At 43.3% G+C, this 25,536-nt stretch overlaps 1 protein-coding gene across 3 annotated transcripts in view; it reads right to left on the bottom strand.

Annotated features, from left to right (window-relative positions):
* The window catches only part of sbf1 (SET binding factor 1), a 42,946-nt gene that overhangs the window by 8,479 nt on the left and 8,931 nt on the right, over positions 1 to 25,536 (bottom strand). For 2 of the 3 annotated variants that reach the window (XM_076150590.1, XM_076150599.1), the window contains exons 2-25: positions 21,460 to 21,545; positions 20,066 to 20,203; positions 19,854 to 19,976; positions 18,592 to 18,702; positions 14,231 to 14,260; positions 12,815 to 12,920; positions 12,516 to 12,648; positions 12,121 to 12,229; positions 10,670 to 10,783; positions 7,811 to 7,885; positions 7,390 to 7,503; positions 7,084 to 7,212; positions 6,773 to 6,871; positions 6,334 to 6,544; positions 5,549 to 5,661; positions 5,162 to 5,311; positions 4,980 to 5,048; positions 4,624 to 4,785; positions 4,175 to 4,440; positions 3,873 to 4,045; positions 3,686 to 3,759; positions 1,954 to 2,146; positions 1,657 to 1,784; positions 1,088 to 1,263 (exon numbers count right to left, since the gene is read on the bottom strand). In XM_076150590.1, the coding sequence (XP_076006705.1) occupies positions 1,088 to 1,263; positions 1,657 to 1,784; positions 1,954 to 2,146; positions 3,686 to 3,759; positions 3,873 to 4,045; positions 4,175 to 4,440; positions 4,624 to 4,785; positions 4,980 to 5,048; positions 5,162 to 5,311; positions 5,549 to 5,661; positions 6,334 to 6,544; positions 6,773 to 6,871; positions 7,084 to 7,212; positions 7,390 to 7,503; positions 7,811 to 7,885; positions 10,670 to 10,783; positions 12,121 to 12,229; positions 12,516 to 12,648; positions 12,815 to 12,920; positions 14,231 to 14,260; positions 18,592 to 18,702; positions 19,854 to 19,976; positions 20,066 to 20,203; positions 21,460 to 21,545 (3,082 nt within the window). The remainder of the gene's footprint in view (positions 1 to 1,087; positions 1,264 to 1,656; positions 1,785 to 1,953; positions 2,147 to 3,685; positions 3,760 to 3,872; positions 4,046 to 4,174; positions 4,441 to 4,623; positions 4,786 to 4,979; positions 5,049 to 5,161; positions 5,312 to 5,548; positions 5,662 to 6,333; positions 6,545 to 6,772; positions 6,872 to 7,083; positions 7,213 to 7,389; positions 7,504 to 7,810; positions 7,886 to 10,669; positions 10,784 to 12,120; positions 12,230 to 12,515; positions 12,649 to 12,814; positions 12,921 to 14,230; positions 14,261 to 18,591; positions 18,703 to 19,853; positions 19,977 to 20,065; positions 20,204 to 21,459; positions 21,546 to 25,536) is intronic. The other variant, XM_076150597.1, reaches the window with a different exon arrangement.

The following is a 25,536-nucleotide window of genomic DNA, read 5'->3' as shown; positions in this document are numbered from 1 at the left end:
GTGTCTGTGTGTGTGTGTGTGTGTGTGTGTGTGTGTGTGTGTGTGTGTGTGGGTGTTATAAAGGGGGGACTTGGAGGGAAATAAAGCGGCGATACAGATCAGAATCTTCATGACTGGAGAGGTCTGTGGCATTCTTGAGTAAACTGGTGACGAACTCACATTTAAAGTTCACGTCAAGTACAAAGATATTCACCAAACCACTTTGAAGCAATAGGAGTAAGAGGGAGAAGTAGAATAAGGGCGGTGAGGTGCAGAGATATGAAAAATGCTGACCACTGAAAGATGATTGGTGCTATGTAATGAGATACTTTTCCTTCCTAAGTGGACGAACGGTGAAACCAGTAACTCCACACCATAACTCAGGCCGTTTGTTTGTTAGAATACTAAGCTGTCATAGGCAACATGCATGGTTTCATGAGGGGCAGAACATTACACACATTTTATGAATTTTCGGTCCTTGTTTGGGATCACAGCCAAATTTGGTATGGTTGGATTTTGCATGAGTCACACTGAAGCGTCCTTCAGTCAAGACCTCATCAAGGACGCATGGCGGGAACTCAGGAGGATCCTTTTAACCCCCGGAATGACAAATGGGACATTCTAGGGGTGCCCATGCAAATGAAGCCCATAGGCCAAGCAAGTCAAACGGTCGGCACGGAACAATCCACTCCAGTCAGGCCCGTGGCGACACAGACTTAGGGCTTACACCACACACTGCCATGCCATCTGGACTTTACCTCTCGCTGAGACACATCAAGTTGAAATATGGGGGTCAATATTTCTGAGCACGAGGTGTAAATCAATGACTTTAGTGAGTCGGGTGAGCGTGAGGTGCCATCTGATTAAGTTTTCATTTTGTGCTTTACTAACGGGGCAGAAATCAAAGGTTAGAGGTGATCTACTAGCTGATCCTTGTTAGTAATAGCATGTTAGAGAATGTAAAATCCTCCTTAATGGAGGAATGACTTGTTTTTGGCTGAGCTGCTCTCGTTTGTTGATGGGTCAAACTTGGAGGTTGGAATAAACCGGTAGGATGCATCAAATAGGAGTTTATGTAAATTGTCTTTGGAATGTTACTGTTCCTTACTTGAGTGACTGGTTCTTGTCCTTGGCTTTGTGCTCCACCACCATCTTGCCACTCTGGCCCACAGTGAAGGCGAACGTGCCCTGGACGTGCTGTGGGTAGCGCAGTTTGTGCATGTGCTTCCGGAAGACCTCGGCCAGGTCCGACACCACCTCCTCGTCGAAGGCGATCTTCATAAGCTACAGCCAAACGGGGAGAGGAAATCATGAGCTACAGGCAGCAAAGTCGATCCGGTCATCAGGCTTGCCGATTCGTGTCACAGCTACAGCAGATGTGTCCTTGCTGGAGTGCTCTCAAGCAAGGCATTAACCATATCACTCACTGAAAGTCAACTAAAGAGCAACTGCAGGTTTAGATGTTGAACTAATTACAGTAGGAAATCTCTGCTCCTTCAGTGATTTCCCAACTTAGTGCACATGTTGATTTCCTTTTTTCACTCTTCTGGGTTTCACATTAAGAGGAATTCAGATTTCTGACCAACTTTTTTTCCTAACCATCTGGTTCTTCATTGCACTAAGAACTAAATTTCCTGAGCTGGGAAAGACATTTGATACAGCAGAATGGAAGAGAACCTGGAAGGTGCAGGAACGTAGTTGAAGGCCCTCCTGGACGAACTGGTCCATAGGTAAAGTGACTGAGAGCCTCTTCTCCTTGGTCAGAGAAGCAATAGGGAAGGAGCGAGTCACCACCTGCTCACCCACTACCAGAAGAACAGAGAGAAGGTAAATAAGAACCTGAACCATACCAAATTAAAACATCACGGCCACAGACGTGCAATGTTTCTGGTTCTTGTTGAATTTTCAGACTTTTCCATGCATATATCCAATATCCCACTGGATCGCTGTGTGCATGCACGTGTGAATTCTCACCCAGAGGATCGGTGGGCGTGCCCTTGAACATCAGGCGGTAGGTAGTGAGGAAGATTGCGCCCTCGGCTGGGAGCAGAGGAGGACCTCCCATCAGCCCTGTAGCCTCTTCGCGGCCATCTGATATGAGGTGAACCCGCATGCCGTCCATCACCAGCTCCTCCCCAGGTAAAAGGGTCGGCCTCAGGAGCTTGGGCTGGAGAAGGAGAGAGAGAGACAGAGAGAGAAGAATGATTGAGATTACTGTGAAGTACTTTTGTCTGCAAGAATACATGAGCGGCTTGCAAATGTCAACATATAGAAGGACACTAGATTTTATACTATTCTCACCTTTTTTGTGCTATTTCTTAAATGTATTAGTGTTGGGATATTCTAGATTTACATACTTCCAAATCCTTAAAAACCTCACAAAGGTAAAAATGTACAGTTGGACAAACACACCACACAACTTCATGCCTTCAAAACCATGCAGACCTGCACCGTCCAATCAGGGACTTAGGTTGCCAGGGAGTCTCGAGCACTGAAAACCTCAACCCGTGTTAAAAATCTGGATGTAATCTTGGATTGGGATGTTAGTTTCTGTGACCAAATCAAAGCTGTAACAAAATCTGCGTTTTGCCATCTTTAGATCCATTATGCCGTTATGCTGCATACTGCTGGAACAAGCTCCCAATGGAGATAAAATGTTCTACTTTTATCTATTTTAGAATCCCTCTTCTTTTTACTTCCATTTTGTATTCATTATTTTAGCTCTTTTATTTCTTTTATGTTGGTTAAGATGCTTATTTTAGCTTATTTTATTTTCTGTGAAGCACATTGGCTTCACAAATAAATTTGCCCGTACTAGGGAAATAATAATGACACAGGCTAAAGTAAAACAATGTGTTATTGTTACATAACAGAGGCCAGTGGAGCTGGATACTGGCTGAAACTATTTCACAAGATTAGATTCCACAAAACAAGGTTACACACATTCAAAATCATTTGAATCAAAAGATTCAAAATCATTTGAATGTGTGGGTGGATTGAGATGTTTGTTGCAATTTCTTAAAAAATGCAATTACCATGAACTGAAAGCTGCGGTTTTCGAAATATGTAGAATGAAATGTGCAGCACGCTTCGTCAGGCTTCACTTCCTGTCTCTCAGTGACGCCTGAAGAGTTTCCTGAGAAACTCGGCCTCTGACAGGAAATTACAGGTTCCATAACCTGTTTACAAGTCTCTGACACAACACGTCCAACACATCGCCACATTCACGCTGCAGCACACACAGCAGTGGCAAGGCTTCCTCTCCTTAGCAGTCATTTAGCTTCTGCTCTAAGGGGGAATTTGTCCATACCTACTTCCAAGACTTAAGGCAGTTGGGGACAGATCATGAGCCTGTTACAGCTTCAATAGGATTATAAGGAAATGTCACATGAAGCATAGCTTTGCCTCTCCAACACACTGCAAGCAGGACTAATGGCACCCTTCAGACTGAAGGCACACAGGTCTACAGGGCCTCTGGGAACAACAACAACCAGGTCCAGTTCCCCCAGGCCTAAGAAGACCTAACAACATCACCCAGCATGCACTGCTCTGGCGTGCTTGTGAGTGGCACAGTCCTGTCTCTGCCGTACCTGCTGTACCATAGTGAGCCTGAGTGGGAGTGATTGGTGGTGTGAGGGTTGGGCGGGGCTGGCTGGGGTTCTGCATGGCCTTTGTCCAGTGGAACGTAAAAATAGGAATTGGTTACCTTTTGGATCGGCGGCAATCGCTTACTCTCCCTGTGGACTGCGTCCAACGTCTCAATGTGCATCTGAACGATATCTGCAGGGACACACGGACAAAAGGATGACGGTGGATGAGCAAAAGTGAGAATCACCAAAAGGGCTTGATGTGATGTTCTCCACAAGTGTGGTGTTAAGCTGGTGTGTGCATACCTGGTATCATGGCATGTAGAGCCTTCAGGTGCTCGTTGGTCACGCCACTCTCATTGCACACTTTGTCGACAAATCGGTTGATGAAGCGAACCACAGAGTTGGCCACATCTGAACTCTCGGCATCTTCAAAACCGCTCTCCGTGTCGTAGCTCTCCGCCATGCTACCTGCAATACTGCAAGACAAAGCATCGCCTTGATTCTTAATGTGCATAAAATCTGAGCCTGGCAAACTTCAGACAAAGACAAGTCGAGTTTGAGACTGTGGCCTCCCCTTCACACATTTGTTTGTAATAAGCTGGTACCTGTTGGTGACGTAGCTGTTGCTGACGCTCTCCACATCACCGAGGCCGGTGTTACGCAGCAGGCGGTTCTTGCTGGTGTCCAGCGGCAGCAGTAGGTAGCTCATCCTGTTGGCATAGTGGATGGCCTGGCTGAACACTGTGCTCTCCTCCTTCTGCACGCGTTCCATCTGCATCTCCTTGCTGAGTGTTGGCCAGAGCCGGCTCTGCTCGGACGCCAACTCCAGGGCACCAATTTCCCGTTCGCCGTCCGGCCTGTCCTGCTGCGCCTGACACCAGGGCGAAGGAGGTTAATCAAAGGTGGATGAAGCCAGGATAGGAAACTGACTTCTTGGTTTGGTAGCTTCATTAAAAACCTTTCATTTGCAGCAGATGTGCTAGATTATTATCATTATTAGCTAAATTATTAATGAACATCCATTAGTTGTAGGCTACTCAGTGTGGGTGCTTACAGAGTTGTTCTGCTGGTTTCCGTCCTCAGTCTCCAGGTACAAGGCTCTGATGTGGTTCTGGACGTCACTGTAGAACATGGCCTCCCAGAACTGCATGTTGGTCCAAACCATGTGTTCTTGTACACAGCTGTAGGCAAACTGGGTGATGCCTGCACCCAGTTTCTGTTTGACAAAGGGCAGGGAGAAGTGGTTATATGGGAAGCAATTCACTTTTTTGAGCATTTACACAAACTCTTCCCCATCAGCAAACTATGCATGAACACTGAATTCCAACATGTCTGCTGGCTAGAGGCAAGGTTGGTGCAATAACCATATTCTGGAATGTGTAATGTGTGTGGTCAAACAGATGATCTTACTCTGCAGAAGGCTGTGACCAAGGGGAGGAGAGCAGCTGCAATACCATGTTCATCCATATGTGAACAGTCCTGAATGCAAACAGATGAGCAACATGTCAGACATCTCTTCTTGTTTTGATAGACCACAAAGCATGTATGCACACCCAACATATTACACATACAGAGAATGTTTTCAGGCCCACCTGTAGGGTGCAGTTCATCATACGGACGACGTAATCAAACTGCTGGTCGTCTAGCACAGCTCGGTTCTGCAGAACATGCTGATTGAGCTCATGAGTCAAACAAACCCGGGCCGCCCGGCCCTTTAATGCCCGGAGCACAGCTGGCATTAGCTGAGGGGAGACAAACATAACCACACTTTATCATTACAAATTCACTTACAGCAGAGAAATGGTAAAGAGCTCTGAGGAACTATAAGGAAGCTGCTGGGAGCCAAAACAAACTGCAGCAAAATTGATGAAAAAGAAATCGTGACAATTACTCCAGATTTGTTAACCTAACAGAGTCATCATATTCAGCAAACTGTAAAACACTTTGCTCAAACGACCACACGGCCTTTCTGATCATACCTTCTTGGCCTCCAGCATCTTGTCCTCAAAAATGTATGTGATGCAATTCCTGACCACCTCCAGCCTCCGGGCGCTGTTCGCCATAACACTGCCATTCCTGTCCACTACATCACCTGAGGAGACAATGAGAAGTGATCAGTCATCAATGCAGCAGTGACCTTGGTGCTATTAAACACATGCTTAACACACATTGGCTGACTGAATAGTACAGACAGGAAGTTTGTGCTCACAATTTACATCCATGTTGCCACCTGCACCTCTTTCAGTCCATTGGTTTGCCACTAACCAAACGTTTCTGTTAGCTTTACATTCATCTTTACCATCTATACAAATTAAATTCTGTCCATGTTCACAGTGATGATTGCTGCAGTAAATTATAGAACAAGAACTGAATCTTTTCTTTTAACGTTTGTATTGGAAGACCTGACAGGAGCGTATTTGTTAGCCTTATTACACATTCAAAAGACTGGAATGTATCAGCTTGCCAATATTGGCCTAAATATCTAATGAATACTACAAGCACTATCTGATTCAGTTGAAATATTTATGGTGTTGTTGTTTAATTATATGGTACCATTTATTAGTTTATAACTCCAGGACAATAAAAATGAAACCACACATCAGCTCTAATGTCAGTGCCAAACTTCCCAACCTTGGAATTGTTATGACGATTATGATGACAGAAACCAGTCCTGAAACCCTTCTAGTATTTGAATGCTATTTTCTAGAAAAGGACATTATTAAAACAATATTTAAATCCCTTGTCAAACTTCCCCCGAGCTCACCCAGGAGGGGCCCAGAGGGCACCATGCTCTTGACCTCTGCCTTGACCACGGGCGGTGCAGTCTTGAGCTTGGCGGCTGCATGGTCGACGAAAAGTTCCACGGCAACATCATCAATCAGAGGGAAAGGGGAGGACTTTTTGGATGAGCTCTGAACGTTGATTTCTGAGGGCCGCTGGAGTTTGTGCATTGCTACTGACGGGTAGGGATTCTCCTTAAATAGACAAACAAAAGGGAAACACTGGTGAGAAATGGAAAGATGGGTAAACATTCCTTAGGACCTGCCGTTTGACAACAATTTCATTTGAGGGAATAAGCAAGACTAAAGAAAACCCAAGATAGAGTGAGAGAAAGACTACGGTAAAGGAGGAAGACATTTGTGGGAATGAAGATGACATAACCTGATAAACCTCATATACAGGCCATTCCCTCAGTGACATACATTTTTGAAGAGTTGCTCAGCCAGCTCCCTGATGTGGTTCATGACTTTGTGGGGACATGTCTCTTCTTGCTGTATTCGCTCCACCTGATTGGCCACCAGCTATAAACACAGGAGAACAAAGCCGGGTTACATCAACTGGTGGGATCTGTCTTTCATATCCCAGCCACAGGCTTGGCACCGGTTGAACAGGAACCAAAAAAGGTCTACTGTAAAGAGCCGGTGATATTGAAAATAAAACAAGGCAGAGGAATCGCCACACACGACTTGTTTCAGGAGAATTTCAATTCTTTACGTGGTGCTAAATGACTCACGTCGTCAAAGAGGTCAATAGCCCTGTAGGGAGGCCCTCTCTCTGACACAAAGCCTGCAAACGCCATCCCATCCAGAACCTTAATGAGGAAGTCATCTTCTGATAGCGTCCTCTGGCCCAGGAAGGCGGCCTGAGAAGACATCAATTCAGCAATAATTTGATGCTATTCTGGTGTGAAAGGTTTATTCATTCACTCTCAACCTCCAACACATGCAGATATATTTAATTAATGGCATTAGTGTAAAGATTAACAAGCCAGATGAACAGGTTCCATATGTTTGGCTATGCAGTATGTTAACAGGGGTACCTTGTGAAAGCGGATCACTGGTTCTGGATGGATGCGAATGATGTGCAAACACCAGCGATAACCCTGGAAGAGCCGAGCAAACAGCCACAGGAAAATCCCTCGAATCTCCTTATCCTGAAACATACACACACGCACACACACACACGAGAGAGAGAAAGTTAAAGCCCACAGATACAAGACAATGGAAGAAGTGACTGAGGAGGACAGAGTCTGGAAAAACTCAGAAGTGCTCCACATGCTGTTTACATGCTGGATAACATTGTGTTTGTGATGTAATGGATCATCAAACTATGCTGGATAGGTTTGCTGGTTAATTTATCACCCAAACTTAAAAGGAAATCATTTCACTGGATTTGAAACTCCACATTAGGTTTGAAGTTAAGACGGCATGTTAACACAGCTGACAGTTTGTTTGTCTCACCTGGATCTTGAGGGCGGAGGCCTGCGTAGACGGGGGGAAGGCGTGATCGGCTACTTCCAGGTCCGGATCCAACACCTGCAAAGATGACGTGAATCCACCGTCAATCACTACTCCTCAAACTCTACTGCCACATGTTCCTGCCATAAGAGTTGAATTATGGGTACTGTTCAGACCCGATAGTAGTTACTAGACTCAGCGCTGGTTCAGCTGCTATAATCCAGGACAACTGTGCACCAGCAGAAACTAATCAGGCATGGTCTGGGATCAGAACAAATCAGAACGTTGTGAATTTAATCACTGACAAGATGCAAGAGCTGTTTTTCTTGTCACCTCCGGGTTGACGTGTCTGCTGATATTGAAGGCGGTGCTCGTTTGTTTAGTCAAAGCGGATGTTATCTCAGCTCATCTAAACCATTCGACCAAAACTTCTCTACGTTTATTTATATATAGTATACCGTATTCACTCATACAACACAAGTCTTTCTAAAAGGATATGCTTCATTTGCCATTTCAATCAATTTGGGTTAATATGGGTCTTTAAGGCAGATTTGCGGCAAGTAGAAATCTACGGTTTGTGGTGGAAATTTGTCCCACTGACCATTTTTGTTTTTTGTTTTAGATAAGACAACTAAAATAGGCAGCAGCCGAGTCCAGGTTCATAGTTGCTTCCAGACAATCTACACAGTGTCATCTCTGCTGCAGCCTTGACCCGAGCCAGATTATACCTCCACAAGAGAACATGTCTGGATCACTGAACCAATAAGGGCCCTGCAAGACAAAACACCCCAGTTGTCCAGCTCTGCAATTATGTCTCCCCCCTGCCCTGGTTCAGCATGGGAGTTAAGTCCCACCTGGTATGTGGGCTGGATGGATGGGCAGGTTCAGCGCCCCCCGTAAAGTAAACACATAATAACCCATTCCACATCCAATCCCCAGTTCCCCATCGAACTATGTACTGATGTTGGAGATGCAGTCTGTCCAAGGAGGAATGGCAGAAAGCCAAACCGGAGAACTGAGATTCTCATACTGTCTGCTCTGCTGGCTGAGGATTACAGGCCCCTTGCCCAGTGAACGCCTCTCTGAGTAATACGGCTCGTTTCCAGCGTCAATCTCTTAATGCAGTCCATGACAAACAAGTCTCCCCGTCATAAGAAACAAAGCACACAGAGCCTCAGACGAGGAAATACTGAAAGATGACCCCTAGATTTGACAATGAAAGCAATATAAGGTGAGTATTGTTTATAGATATTTTACCACAGTGATCACAGAGACACACACACATGCTACTATGGGCACTGAAACCACAGCAGGGTCCCTGGGACAGAGCTGATCAAATTCAAATCTATCTAGTGTATTTTGGATCAACTGAGCAGGAAGCAGCCTCGTCACACGTTTGCCGTCCTTCTACAGACAGGATGTAAGGTCAAGTCAAGTGTGTGGTGCTAGAGCAAAGGGGACTGTGTAGAGGGGTAGAACCGCGGATTTGGGTGAAAGTTGAAGGCTGCACCAAATGATGTCAACTACAGAGTCCTGATTCAATACAGACAGGAGATGGAGTCTGTGATAAGAGAACATTGGGCACAGTAAAAGCCAAATCAACATGAATTCATCTAAAAATGTTGACCATCCATTGTGAAATATCAATGCAAAAAGAGAGTGCATAAATCTATTGCTGAATCTCTTTGGCATGCACAAGGCAGCTGTACGCCACGTCACAAAGCAACACACACACACAACACCACGTCTGAGCTGACACAGAGCAGAGGAGCCCGAGCCAAACTAAACCAGCTCTGCACTCTGCAGAACTGACATCAGGACAAAAACACTCCCGTGGCGGTGACACAGGCCAAGATTGTGTCACCGGGAAATTATAATTATATAATGACACAATACGTTTTTTGTTTCCTTTTCGGAAAGAAACACAGCACGTGGATGTAATCACAACACTGGCAATCATAACAACTGATGCAGTATACAATGCAGTAAAAAACACGAGGGTTACTCATTAAGGAGCTTGTTTAGAAAGCTGTTTCATCGAGTAGGCTTATAAAGATAACAGCTGAGTTAAATACCCTTATCTACAATACAGTTTAACTTTGATTGCAAGTTGATTACAAGGATTCTTTCAAAAAATTTGTAGATTTATTTATACTTTTTTTTTTTATTATTATTACTGAATCTATAAACATTACTAGATCTATAACTGTTCTAGATCAACACCAAAACTTTGTGTGTTCCTCCTAAAGCAAAGTCTAGAAAAAAAAACTCATATCATAATCTGATTTGTGGTAAACAGAGTAACGTGCAATGGAAGAAACACAAGCTTAGTGGATTATCAGCCAGCATTGGATGTGACAGATATGAAAATCTGATAACAAAAATTAGGGAGGCCGTAAAAACGTGAAACAATCCTGGAAATTCCAGAAACAGAATAAGGAAGTTCGCAAATGATTTAACACACCTAAATACATAACTGCACAAACACTTCCCAGAACAATCTGCCACTTTATTACAGGAAAGAGGGGCATTACAGTACAAAATCAGCTAATCTGATACCGGCTGGCATTGTTTGATCAGCATGATATGATGAATGATGGATTTTGCAGAATGGCAGTAATATGTGACAGGCATAAGTAGAGCCCAGTCCGCAGAAGGAATATACTGAAGTTAAACAAAAAACACCACCAAGACAAAAACCTCAAAAGAAATCTAGTTATAAAGCGTGAAACTTGAGGAACTTCCTGGCATCAGATTCAACAAAGCACCACTGGGGCATTGCCTGGAAGAAAAGCGCGTCTGTACATTTCCTTGTAATGATAGGCGTGTTGTGGTGGCAGCGCGGGTGTGTCTGCCGCTTACCATGGACAGCACAGTCTGGGTCTGCTGGAGAATTGGTTCAGGCAGCGGGGAGATGTGGACGCACTCTGGGATGGTCACTGTTCCTCCGTCCAGGTCGGCGATGATCACATCCAACTGAGGGGACACGGACACGGACGGACACACACACACACGGACACGGACACGGACACACACACACACACACACACACACACACACACACACACACACACACACACACACACACACACACACACACACACACACACACACACACACACACACACACACACACACACACACACACACACACACACACACACACACACACACACACACACACACACACACACACACACACACACACACAGCTTGTGAGATACTGTTCTGGAAGTGGATAAAAGTACAGCCGCGCAGATTATAGCGACTGAAAGACAAACACAGCTACAGATAGAGAGATGTCGCCTCTGTCAGCAGCTGTTCATTACGGAATGTAAGTCTACAAAACAACAAAACACACATTCATATTGGATCACACAAAGCGGTAAGAACTGCCCAGATGATAACCTCTGACTACTGACTATGATGAGCGCTCATGTATCAATGATGGACATGTGAGTACAGTACAAGGCGGCACTGTGAGGAACATGGGGCAGGAGACGGTCAGACATCCACTACCGGAGAGTCCGCTACACTCATCGGGCTTTAATAAGCTACCAGCTAATAACTTTCCTTGATCATAGCATCAATACAATAATTACTGTCATGAATATTGCTGTCATTTATCTTGGCAAGGTTTGTAAAGAGCATTGTGTTAGAGCAGCAAGCAGACAGATGTGAGCAGCAGCAGTTTATTAAAAGAGACCAACCATTGCTTGATGGGTCACTAAGAGTTCATACGAAACACACTTCAAATGATGATCAAACCTGAGCTCCATAACAGAGGACACCAGGGAGGACACACACGTATACGTGCGTGCTGCACACCTGCTTCCTTTAATGGGAGTTTTATTTCCTCCTTCTGATTTTATAGCCATTCCTACATAACCACAATAAAATAACAAATAAAACACTTCATTGTTATATGAGTGTACACTTTATTATCAAACAAACACTGTGCATTTGACCCACCCTGCCACTAGGAGCAGTGAATAGCTACAGTGCAGCACCTGGGGGCAAACTACAGCCGCGTGCTTTGGTCAGGCGCATTAGAACTAAAGACAACAAGCAGAGTGCAGACAGAAAAGGCCAGGACCACTACAGGGCTCTGAACCCAGGGCCCAGTGTCATTGTCTCCCAACAGTCCATCTTATGAGTTTTTACACTGCTGGCTGTTTTATTACACCTGCACTATGTGTTAGCAGATATCATCTCATGAATAATTACGATTGGGATTTATGGGGAAACAATGGCACCCTCTGCATTATCAGGTTGATCTATTCATCTGTTGTGATGCAGTGATGAGAACCCACCAGTTCCTGTGTCTCCGAGCGAAAGAATGAATTGACGCCGATGATGAAGGGGGTGGGGGTGCTCAGGACCTCCAGGAGTTTCCCAGGTAAGATGGGTACGTAGGTGAAGCTGGAAAAAACAAAAACAGGGGAAATTTCAGCATCATTATCATTATTATTACCCTACAGAAGCTGCATCTATCAATTATCAACTCAACTATGGCTGGTTGCCACACATAACCGAGAAGTACGGCTCTCTTTTCTAAGCCTGGCTGAGTCATCTTTCCTGCATTGCATTCTGTGTTTTCCAGCAAGCCAAACAACCCTCAAATACATCCTGGTCTGGATGGACTATCAGTCGTGAAAGAAACAATCACGAATATGAATAGACCCTGCATGTAGGAGAGAAAACACACCTGTATTTGAGGGGGAACATGATGGCCAGCAGTCCCCGGCAGGCATCTGTTAGTCGCTGGTAACTGCTGGACAGAAACAGGATCTTGTGCTCCGTCAGAGCGGCACAGAAAAGACACAGCACATTAAGTATGCCTGAGGAAGAACACAACACAGAGGGATCAGATCACTGAGAGTGCGGCGGGAAGTTTCAGGTATTTCAAAGTGACACACAAAGAAAAACTACTTCATAGAATTGATTCAACAAAATGCATGTACTTGGGAGGCAGGGTGGATTGATGCGGTATTGTAATTTCCCTACCAAGTTGTCTGAATAGCTGGGCCACACTGCTGCCACTGACGGGGAGAGAGTCGTTGATGGGAGTCTGGATAACTTGCCGATCGCCAGCCCCTAACGTTATAGTCCTCTGCAGAGAGACAGAGACATAGACAGAGAGGAAAGAAGGAGAAAGGATTCAAAAAGGTCAGTAGGGGAAGTGGAAAAACAACACACGTATGTCCTTTCTCAGAAAACTGTATTGGGCAGCTGGGTTTAATCAGTTCTGAGTGTCCAGACAGCAGCGTGAGTCAGTGACAGAAAGATGGGAGGATCTCAGAAGCTTAGCAGGTACATGAGAAATAAGACAGAAGCCATTCCGGTTGATCAGCAAAGAGAATGGAGCTGGGAAGGACTCCATGCCAACCACCTTACAGCAAAACAACACCAGCACCACCATTTCAATGACCTTTTATGGGAAAGAAAGACCAGCGACATGATAGGTGTCGTATGCAGGAGATTTTCCACTGCAGATTCATGTGAGCACCGGTGGAAAGGGCAGCAATCAGGGTGAATCTGTGTGGAGGATTCATTTACGGCCAGGATTGAGTTGCATGTAATCTTCCAACATTTAAAACTGTTATCCAATGTAACTTGTTCAAAGATGCTTCAAACAAACAGGCCTGTTCTGCGGGACAGTGTTTGCAATTATTAGGCTCTCTTTTACATACAGTGCACCCATATTGATTTTATAGGACTGGAAATCTACAGCGCTCTAGACAGACGGGAAAGTCAATTAAAATGGATTTATATGTGGTTTTCATAACAAGCGTAATAGTAAATGGAAATAGAGATGGTTTCGGCTGCATAATTGCAAGTCATTACAACACAATAACATAGCACAGAGGGAAAAAGCAGTGGGATTTATTGGGCAATAGCAAAGGACACAGCATACCAGGGGGACGTGACATCTGATATACAGGATGTCAAACATTGTGGGGGTCATCACGTCAATTCAAAACGCGCTGGATGTTCAAATCAATTTGAAGCTGAACGATTAAATGCAACTTTTCCTAAAGGGCCTGGAATACATCACTGAAACATCACTGAGAAAAGTACTTCATTTGAATTGGCTTGAAATCTGTCCAGTCGGGTGGCTGTGTGTGTACTGAGGGAAGAGTTCAGCATTGTCTCATGCTTGCTTCAGCAACGGCAACAGCAACAACAGCAGCAGCCACAGGGAGAGCTGTTAGGATTTCAATACTGTGATCCAACATCTGATTCTGTTCCGAGTATTCGAATACCGAATTGGAATTATCAGCTGTTGGTCACATATTGAGTCAGTGTTTGATTGGTTCTCCCATTAGGGAAGTGTCAATGGATTGGTTGAAGGGAAATGAGTGGAGAGCAGAAAGCTGGGAAAGCTGGTGAGAAAGAGAGACTGAAGTCAGGGTAGCGTACCAAACTCTCCTCTATCTCCTCTTGGTCTGGCTACACAAGCACCCAGCAGAGACACACACACACACACACACAAACACACATGATAAGACACAGGTTAGCATTTATAGAGTGGGCCCAAATGTTTCAACAACATGGCAGTAATATATCAGCATGGCAAAAATGGTAAGTTGCCAATAAAAAACAACAACAAACATGGAATGCAGGTTGAACAGTGCATGACAGATACAGGTTGTGTGCATGGACAGACATGAAGGACTCGTGCAAAACATAATAAAGCCAGCGTTTGGCAGCAATGGATTCAGAAAAATACTTCAGCAACTTATTCATGATGTCATTTTACTACTGACTGAAAACATACGGGACTGGCTGAACTGCTACTCAAATATATTCTGTTCTTGATTGCGGTCTTTTTGCCACAATACATGTTGGGAGTGACATGTTTAGCAGAATAGAATATGCCTGCACACCAAACCAAGTAAACAGCAAATACTGAAAAGCAAGCAAAGACACCATTGCTTTGTGGATTATGTTGCTTCACTGTTATTAGTGAGCGGTTCACTGTGGAGTGTAAGCACCTTGCTCAGTTTTTAAAGAGGATGCTAAAAGTGCAAAGTTCGCCATTGGATATCTATAATGGAGATACAACAACACCTTCAAATGGTCTTTATCTACCACATCCTTGAATTCTTTGGATCTTAGAGTAACACTGGCCTGTGCAGAAATGGATTTATTAAAGTCAGTGTGGAGTACGGCAAGAGCTGAGCCGCTAGTGTGCAAAGTTAAAAACAAAAACTGTAAATGGGTAGTTTAACTGATACTGTCACATGACTCATTAGTATTAAACTGAAAGGGGAATCATGGAATCAACAGGCTGAGAATGAACATGTGTCGATATGTGATTCTCAGTGATAATGCCATCCTCCTGAAAAATGTTCAACCTAAAATGGATTCTCTTTTCCCTCCTTATGGCTTTGATTTCTTTTAGTAAGTAAAATGTCGATGATAAATGCGGACACACAAACACGGGCCTACACACAGAGCCAAGTCACACCTGTTGGTGACTTGTTCGCAAGGTTATCAATGCCAAAAGTTGTTTGGTATGTGACAGCATTACAGTGACGGCACGTGTGACTACAGATGATGATTTCAAGCTTCCTGGTGTAAAGCAGAAGTGGATGTTGGTGGAGTGTAAACAGCAATGATGAGTAATGACACATGGCTGCAGACTTTTTACAATGAGTGTGATTAAACTGTTAAAAGGCATGCACGTGTGTGTGTGTGTGTGTGTGTGTGTTTATATGAAATCATTTCCTCAAACACAGGTAAGGACAGAACTGTTAATGATCTGTTGGAAAGAGGCACTACAAACTTTTTATGGGCCTAATAATAATAATAATAATTCTAATTATAGAATCAAATTCCCGAACAACCAAACTTAAGGAATACTGTGGGCAGTTTAGGTTCTTTTTACAAAAAATGTAAGTTGTGTCATGTCTTCAAGGTGAACTAAAAATAAATAAGTAGTGTGAGACAGTGTGAGATGAGATGTGCACATTAGATTCTGCCCTTTGAGATGGGGGTTACGAGTCCTGCGAAGTGTGCTATAGAAATTAAATAAACTGTTGGATGAAACACAAAAAAACATTCTTTAAGCAGTGTAAATATCAGTTATGTGTTGTGGTTTCATTGTGTTCATTGTGACTGTTTTGGATTTTGAAAGCATGTGTGGGTGAATCAAGACGACGCTATACGGAGGAAGTTTACCCTTCCAAAGCGATACACAAACGATAAGTGCTTCATAAGATGAAAGGTGTGTGTCTGTCGAGGACTTCCTGACTGGAGTCTGACATTCTGCTAAAACAAAAATGAACCTATGCCTGTTTCTGGTAAAGCACTGCAAATAGAGAGAAGAGTCGTCAGAGAATGAAAGCTTGAAGCTTTCCTCACACAGAAGTGGGTCATAGAATATTTAAATAATCTCAATTATGTACATAAAATCATAATGTGTAGTATTACTAGTCTAGAGATAGACATGATAAATGTGAACATTATGCAGTTCCCCCAGAATTTCATGATTTTGTTGTTGTAGGGATTTATGCCATCAAAATCACCGTTTCCCCATTAATCACAACCTTTACACTTCTGTGTGCACCGCTGTTAAACGCGCTGCAGGAGACCATTGTTTGTACAAATATTTTTTACCATCTTTTAAATGAAGTGAAATGAAGCTATCACAATGTCTTCACTTCTGTTTTATGTAGCAACATGGACGACACCTCACCACTTCCATGTTACTTTGGTTTTAACAAGCCAACGGTACGTGTCGGTATCGTGGCGTGACCTGATGAGCTGCATGTGCTCCGTCTGCTCTGTGACCTTGTGTGTTGTGAAGCAAATGATCCAAATAGCTAAATATTGTAATGAAATTGTTTCAAAATGTTTATCGTTTTTCTTGATTAAATTGGATTAGAGACAATTCTGGGGGAAACCAACTAAAATGACATAACAGGAATTAAGTAAAAATTAAACCAATTTCACAGGGCCCCATTGGTGCTTATGTGAGTGTTAATACTGATTAGTTGTGAATCCTTGTTTCAGATGGCTCCTGGCCTGTAGGCGGCCATCTGCTGTCCCATATGGTCACCCAGCAACTGAGCTGTGATCTGCACAGAAACGGGTTTGTTTGTGTGTGCTCCAATGTGCATGAGTGTCACAGAGCAATAATGGGAAATGAATTAGTTCTTTAAGAATGCTTCATAATAAGCTGAAATTAATCATACTCACAAACATGAAAGATGAAATGGAATGTTTAGAATGATTAACATGATCTTGTGGAAAGGGTTTGGTCAAAACAGAAAAAGCTGAAGCGCATTCAATAACGCATGATTAAATATGGCTTTGAAGATATAACACATTCCATAAAGAAAAGAAAAGAAAACACATCCAGACTATTTGATCAACAGAATCAATAACACTGAGCTGCTTGTTGATTGGTGAAGCTGTAAGTTACCTGCAGACAGGCCCGCAGCCAGTCACAGGCCAAGGCCTGAGGAAACTTGTCTAAACTACAAACTGGGGACTCATTTATCTGTAACACAGAGGAACCAGTGTACAGGGGGGGTGCACAGAAATCACACAGACGGGTTATAACAATTGGGAACCACCAAGAGGATCACAGACTGTACTACTGTAAAGTTCAGATGTGCATCACCAGTTACACAAATGTGCATCATGAGCATGAGAAAGTGTGATAGGAATGCTTACTTCTGTTTACTTGCACAATGAACAACATTTAAAAATGTCCCAAAATATCTACTTTGAGGAGGTGAGATTGAAAAAGGAAAAAAAAGTACAAAAATTGCCATCTACAATAGCATATCCAAACCAACGAGCGAGAGGGTGAGGAACACATGGACGTGACGGAGAAAAAGGAACAATGCAAATGTCATGAGAAACACGTGATGTCAAAGCCCAAGCATGTCTGACATATGAGAGCTAAGAGCATCATTGATTTTGAATGAACAAAGACTTTCAGGATCCTTCATAACAAAGTAACACACACACAATGACCTTGTGAACTTTAACACTGGTGCATGTTCACGTGCACATGCATTTTTGCATCAAAAAGCCACAAATGAAAACATAAATATCTTTGGGAGTTTGTGGCTTTGTGTTGAGTTGCATCAGTGACGGTTTTTCAAAGTGATACCTGCATACTGTGTTGGTAATTGCAGAATGGAGGGAAACACAGACTGTTGCAGTGGCTCACTGGCTACGTTATTATATATCAAACACTTGACATCTCAGTTACGTAACATCTAGAAAACACAACCAGATACTAGGATGTAGTGAATCATTACAAGATGACTGACAGGTCTGTGTACGGTGCGTCCCAGCAGGGACAGAGGTTTGTCGAGTCAAACCTCCTGACTGTACAAAGCAAAGCATACATTACTGAGTTATGAATGCACAACAAAATGTGCAGGCACTTAACAACCACCTGTGCATGGACACACTCTCACACACACAGTCTCTCTCTTACATACTGTACGCATACACACAAAAACAAAGGGATGAGAGAACAAACCCCTCCAATCACACCCAATATTTTTCTGTATGTACATGTGCATCACTGGCTCTCCATGCTGAACAAGCAGCTGTTCTACAGGAGCAGGCTGAGTCAAGCCCTGACTAACTGCAGGAGAAACCACTCTACTGAGCACGGCACGGGGTGATATCAGTATGTCATATCACTAGACGAACATGCGTGTGTGTGTGTGTGTGTGTGTGTGTGTGTGTGTGTGTGTGTGTGTGTGTGTGTGTGTGTGAGAGAGAGAGAGAGTCTGGGAGTTGTAAGTTACCTGGGAGCCTCCAGCGATGGGAATGACACAGGTAAGGAGATTTCCAACGACTGTTTCCAAGGGGGCAGACAGACTATCTACATGGACAGTGTAGATGAGACCCAGACAGTTCTGTTTTAAACGAAAGAAAGGGACACAGGTCACACAAAAACAGGCGAGAGAGAGAGACTGTGTTTAGTGTAATAAGCTGTTTACTGTAATAAGCTGGTACATGGGCCATGAAAATACACGTGTCCACTCTCCTAAGAGAGAGAGAGGAGAGGAGCTGATCTATGGATGTTAACTGAATTCACAGTCAAATGTGACCTTAGCACGTTCACCCATCTGGGCTTGGTGAAATTTGTGAGTCAAGTGAGTTTGGGAGCACATACAGACAGGAGTGTGTATGTGTGCGCACCTGAGTGTTTATTTGTGTGAAGGAATGGGTGAGCGCCCTGTGTATATATTGTTTAATCCATGACACACAAGTGACGAAAGCCATTTTACATCAGCTGATCACACTGTGTTGTACTGTGACTGAGTTGTTAATAACTAAATGATGAAACACTGAGGTTTCTTTCAGAGATGATTGCAGTGATCTACAGGACATAAGCACACATTCTTTGGGTTTTCTTTAAAACATTTTAATAAGTATGCATGTATGGATGTGGGGTTGTGTGTCTGCGGGGTTGGGTTGGGTCTTTGGGTGGGATTTCCTCTTTGTTTTTTTGTTGTTCTCTTCTCTTCCTCCCTTTACCACAGCCTATAATGCGATTTGTAGTAACCTACATTGCTGTTTGACATCATCCTATAAAAACTGTATTTACCCTATGAGATCATCACATCAACATCACTGATGCCATCCTGGACTCTGCGTCCACACTACTGTGCCATGTTCTCATAACCTCCAGCAGCCGTGGCTTCCTGCTGTTTCAATTTTAATCTACTTGTACCTCATATTGCCTATTTTACCTCAGGGTCTACGTAAAAAAGTTAAACAACAACAATTATAATAATAATACAACCCTCTTTCTTTCTCTGTATCTCTCTATCCCTTTCCCCCTCTTCTGTATAAAAATGATCTCCAAAATGTCCTATAACTGTATGTGCACTGTCATGTAAAATGTTTGTTTCAATAAAAACAAATAGAACATTAAAACATTTTAATATGGAGAAAATGTTGCAGCTAGTTGTGTATCCATGGCAATAACATTATATTCACTCCAACATGAGCTGAGTGGGAGGGTTGTGTGTATGTGTGTGTGTGTTTGTGTGTGTCATACCCTGAACACCTCAGTGTAGTCAAGCCGGGACACTACCACCAGGCTCTTTGGGCCAAAGACCTGAGCTGGTCGGATGACGGCCGGCTCTTCATCAGCCTCATCCACCTCGCTGGCTTTCAGCAGCTGAACAGGGACAATAAACCAAATTACCTGCTGACACAACACACTGACCACCCTGCTACAGTAAAACATTATGACAAATTGGGTCTCACCTGTGGGTTGTCCAGGCCCTCCCAAAAGGTGAAGCAGGCACAGTAGTGTCGCTCTGAGTTGATGTCAGTCAAAACCGCTACAAAAAAGGAGGTAGGCTGGCGCTCGGGAACCAGCTGCCAACCGCTGGGCTGGCAGAACTAAACAGAGGTCAGGAAGACAAAGTTACGATTGGAGTAAAGGCAACAGGTTTGAATCAGAGGGGGTGGAAGAGAAAGAGACAAAAAAAGACAGAAAGGACGATTATCAGACAAACAGTCAGTCACGTTTTCTACCGCTGTGCACCTCTGTGACTCATCCAGGCTCGGACCGTCATTAACTCCTTAAATAACACAGCGACACCACCAGAGTGAGTGAGTAGACATGAAAGGACATTCTGTACTTGTTGCGCCTCTCAATGTAGTTGAAGAAAAAGAAGTATGTAAGTAAGAAAAATGTGTGGTATGCTATTCTCAAATATTTACTCGTGAAATATTAAATGTTAATGAAGAAATCAATGCCGCCAATGCTGACTGAAGAAAGAAAAAGAAAATCAATATTAGCAGTGTTTAAGGTGTCGGTATGACATTGTGTTTGGTATGCCCTTTGTTCGTCACCTGACCTCACTCGACACTGAAAGCATTTATGAATCAATTGATGGATTGCAATCAGTTAAAAAATGAAAAAGGGAACAAGAGCGGATATTTACGAAGAAGGAAGGAAGAACTCAAGACTTCACACACCGATTTAGATTCTTTCATTAAAGGCAGTCACCTTCAAGTGTTTTTACCTCAAAATAAAAGCTCATTTGTGTCTTTACATTAAATTTGTAAACTTGTGCTTTGTAGTACACCTTCATACAACTACAATAACAAATACTGCTACAACTTTGGAGACATGTGCTCTGGATCCAAGTGTTGGACAGAGACAGGAGCCTTGTGCTCCAGTGTCCTATCTTCTACTCACAACAGCCTTATCAGGGTCAAATTGGGCTGTGATAGCTATCGAGTATCAGTAGTTCTTCCCTTCCATGATGTCTTCTTATATCTACAAATAATCAGGGTGTGAAGAGGCTATAAGAAGTTAACTAGACTCCTATCAAGTCGGTCATTTGTGTTAGTAAACCACATTTGACAAAGTCACCACAAAGAAAAGGAAGTTGTGATATTCCCACGCGTAACATTTGAATACAGTTTGACTATGGTGTAGTCCTCGTGGAATGGATGAACAGTTGCAATTATCATGCAGACGTGTCCTTTTGGATGTGAATAGGTTTACCGCACAAATCTCCAGTTTGGGTGGCCCTGTCAGAAAAACCCCATAACCTTGGCAGTGCCCCGAGCTGCACAGGAAAATAAACCCCTAAAGCTGGCAGGTTGAGAGAAGCACAGGGCCATGTGCTTATGTGTTGACTTACCAGCTCTACGCCTTGTGGGAACGGGCTGTCCTCCCACTCTTTCTCAGGAAACCGCTGGAGAATGCGTCCTTGACCTTCACCCTCAACTGCAGCGAGACACAGAGACAGAGCAAAAAGGAGAAGAATATAGAGGTCAGTTCTTATTATTTGTATTGATTGTTGCCTGTGTCACTTATAAGCTACTTTGAGTTTTCTAAAAGTAAACTATTTACTACCTAAACTATTAAATTAGGAGTAGCAGCAGATTAAAGAAATTACACAATGAACAAGTAAACGGAATAAAGGCAAATGCTAAACACTGTTGTATTCATGCATAAACTACTGTCATCCATTGCAAGGATATTCTTTTACATGGGTCTATAGTTGCCTAATAAACATCAGCCAGATGTGTTTGAATGCTAATCTGCTGCTGGTTGACAGGGCCGTTGCCAGTGCTGGCCGAAGCCGGGCTCATCGCGGCAGCACAATGCCACAACAAAGGCAAACTTATGTCACATCCACAAGCCTGTCTTTCAGTTTAGCTCCATCTGAAACCCCGGCCGGCTGATTAATGGGAGTATTCATCCACACAGAATACAGGTTCTCCTCCCAATACAGAAGACAAAACCCTATCCTAAAACTGGCACAGAAAGAAATATTATCCAAGGTGATATAAAAGACGGAGGCTAAATGAGGCAGCAGCGAAAACAGCAGGCTCCTGTGGGGCTTTACCCAGGGAACCAAAACAGGACCCTGGCCGCACAGACACAATACAAAAACAGAAAAGTAGGCCAGCTCCCAAAACACACAGGGAAAGTCATCCCTAAAGTCACCAGTTCTCCCTTGGGGATAAGTAATTCATAGACGATTGTTGGATTGGTGCTCTGGGATGGAGTCATTTAAGAGAAAAGGTCCAATCCTCCTGCTGTGAGGTGACCACCCCTCATTCCTGAGCCCTGACCTGCCCAACACTGATCTGACATCAACTGAATAAATGAACTTTGCTTAAACCAGGGGGGGGAATATAAGGTGGACTGTTATTCAGTTCTTTGACTTGCTTTTTAAGCAGCACGAGATAAACTACACTCACATTTGACAGTACGTACGGGATTGTGTGTGGATAGAAGGTGAAATTGTTCTGTAAAACATATGTCCTATTGAAAACTGTCAACCACACACTTGCGTCTTCTTTACACAGTCAGCCCATATGATCAAAAGTATCTATACAATCAGGCCTGCAGCTGAAAGTGATAAGTAGGCTTCAATTGATAATGTCTTTGGGGGACACGTTTGTAAAATGCTGAGTACAATAGAAGAAGAAACTTTATTGGGTCAAACACATTACATTTACATTACATTACGATCATTTGGCAGACGCTTTTATCTAAAGCGACTTACATTACAACACGTCACCATGCAAACCATGCGTCAATCTGAAATTTGTCTTGCGTGCCCCCCTTACACACACACACACATTTACAGAGGGGTCAGCGCAGGGCAGCCATGATACAGCGCCCCCTGGAGCAGTTTTTAGGAGTTTGGTGCCTTGCTCAAGTGTGTGTGTGTGTGTGTGTGTGTGTGTGTGTGTGTGTGTGTGTGTGTGTGTGTGTGTGTGTGTGTGTGTGTGTGTGTGTGTGTGTGTGTTGAATCAAAGATGGTCATCCACCATTGCTGTAATAAGTACTGTAACTGACAGCACATGTGTGATTAGACCAAGGAAAGAGAAAATAAAAGTGTAAAGCGGACTGACAGAGAGCCTACCTATGGCCAACACCCTTGTTTACACTGTGTTTGTTCCGTCGTCTTGATCAATTTAGCTACCCGGATGCATAGGAATGTGACATCATCGCCCAACAATCACTTCAGACATGTTAATGTCACTCAATAAAGATAGACTTTGAGTTATGTTGGACGACAGACAGTGGGTGTGTCAGAAAGACACAATTACAATACATATAATACTGTACACACATTATGCATTGTGCATATTGCAGATACACAATCAGCCAGCAGTTACACAAGGTGGGGATTAGTACAAGGCAGTCCAGCAGGACATCCTGCAGCTGAAGGACAAATGCATGATGGAGCCAGAAAATTAGCCTTTTAGGAGAGTGACGCATAGTCCTCAGAAGCAGAGCCATCGCCCATACACACACACGTGCATGTAGACACACACACACACACACACACACACACACACACACACACACACACACACACACACACACACACACACACACACACACACACACACACACACACACACACACACACACACACACACACACACACACACACACACACACACACACACACACACACACACACACACACACACACACACACTTATCATATCATGACTCCTTTCTTCTACTGCATTTCCTCAACAAACCCTTGACTAAAGCTAAACTCAGTTTGCTCTTTGTGCTAGCCTGGGTTAAGAAGAGGAAAATAGCAAATCCATGCTACTCAACACAACAGACCAAGCATGGCAAGAAACACTGCAAGGTTTTCATAGACAAACACACCAAATCCTCATCATGACACAGGATACACACCACGTAAAAATTAATATTTACAGGCAATCTGGCAGAAAGGAAAAGAGCTTTACAAGCATGAACATCATCATGAGCCTGGCAATGTCTCAGTACCAGGTAATGTTGCAGGAAACAAGTGCTAAATATGGCAATCTAATTCAATAAAGCAGATCAGAGGCTACACAATTAATGACAAGTCCAAGATTCTAGTAAATTCATATATTATATATAAAAATCAACTAAACTGTATAATTTCAGTGCTAATGCTATAGTGTTTAACAGGTGGAAACCTAGAAAGGGCTCAATATAAGTTGGTGGTAATGACAAAGTCCTCTCCTGGCGATCACCGTTGTTTTTATCGGCTCTCTTTATCAGCTGACGGGCTTTTTGTGCTTCTAAATTTAGAAGCTGGTTCTAAGTGCGTACTAGAGGAGGCGGAGTTGTGCACACCTTACGTGAGCTAGAGACAGCAGGCATAAAGTATGAAGTTATGACGTGGTTAGTCCTGGCAACATGGACTGATCAAACACCTCCATCACCGGTGGCAACAAGTCTGTCACGATTTCTGGCATGAAACTAAAGCCGGATCAGGTGTAATAATTCAGATACACATATGGAAACCTAATGCAGACGCAATTATGCAACTATGATGACAATGTTGACTTGCGACACCAACGCTTTAAAGGTGTTAGCGGCATTTTGTTGAACTACACAAGTACTCATATCCCCACAATCATTACAAACAAGGAGGGACACATGGAAGCATTCCGTTCAAACTATCAATTTACACAAAAAAATAAAGTCTCGTTAGCGCGGGAGTTTAACCATTCACATGTAGACCACCATGTCTAGTTGGCTTCATTAGCATCACTGAATCGCGTGTTTGACTTTTGGATATCTTGGATAAAAGTAACTATCATTAAATCCAATTTTCCCTGCTCCAGTTTGCTACCACACAGGATGTTCAACACCAGACCCGATGACAGCAAAACCAAAGACAAATAATTGCAAAGAAAGAGCTTTGGCACAAAGGCATGTTTCACAGAGCAAAAGCTCAAGCAATGAAGTCCGACTCTCTTGTCTGTTTTACATCATCATACGTATATATTACACACCAACATTTGAATCCAAAGGCCAATATGTTTAGTGTTTGTAATTCCTGTTAAGTAGCTTTAATCATTGCATGAAATGTGCATATATGCTGTTTAACTTGACTAACGGCAGATCAACAGTTCCCGTTTCTGCTAACATGCTATACAGACCAGAACCGAGCATGACAGACTCTCCGTAATGGGGATTTACTGAGCAATACCTTTCCAATTAAGCGGAAAACTCTCATTTATTCATGATAAAACCTGCAGTCCTCCCTGAATGTGAAACTAATTCATTCTGGGCCTGGTACCATGTCTGAATCTCTCACACTCGTGATACTCTTGGAGCCTTCTATAGAAAGTGGGAAGATAAAGGTGTCACTAAGGGCACAAGCAATGATAATGAAAGATATTGTGATGAAAGGTTGAAGCAAATAGCATATGATTGGAGATTAGTCTGCCACGTCACA

This window comes from Genypterus blacodes, unplaced genomic scaffold (assembly GCF_046128005.1).
Source record: "Genypterus blacodes isolate CSIRO-AG114 ecotype Tasmania unplaced genomic scaffold, CSIRO-AGI_Gbla_v1 ptg000007l_1, whole genome shotgun sequence".
NCBI classification, from domain to species: Eukaryota; Metazoa; Chordata; class Actinopteri; order Ophidiiformes; family Ophidiidae; genus Genypterus; species Genypterus blacodes.
The sequence above is the reverse complement of the archived record's forward strand: the minus strand, read 5'-3'. Positions and strand labels throughout refer to the sequence as shown.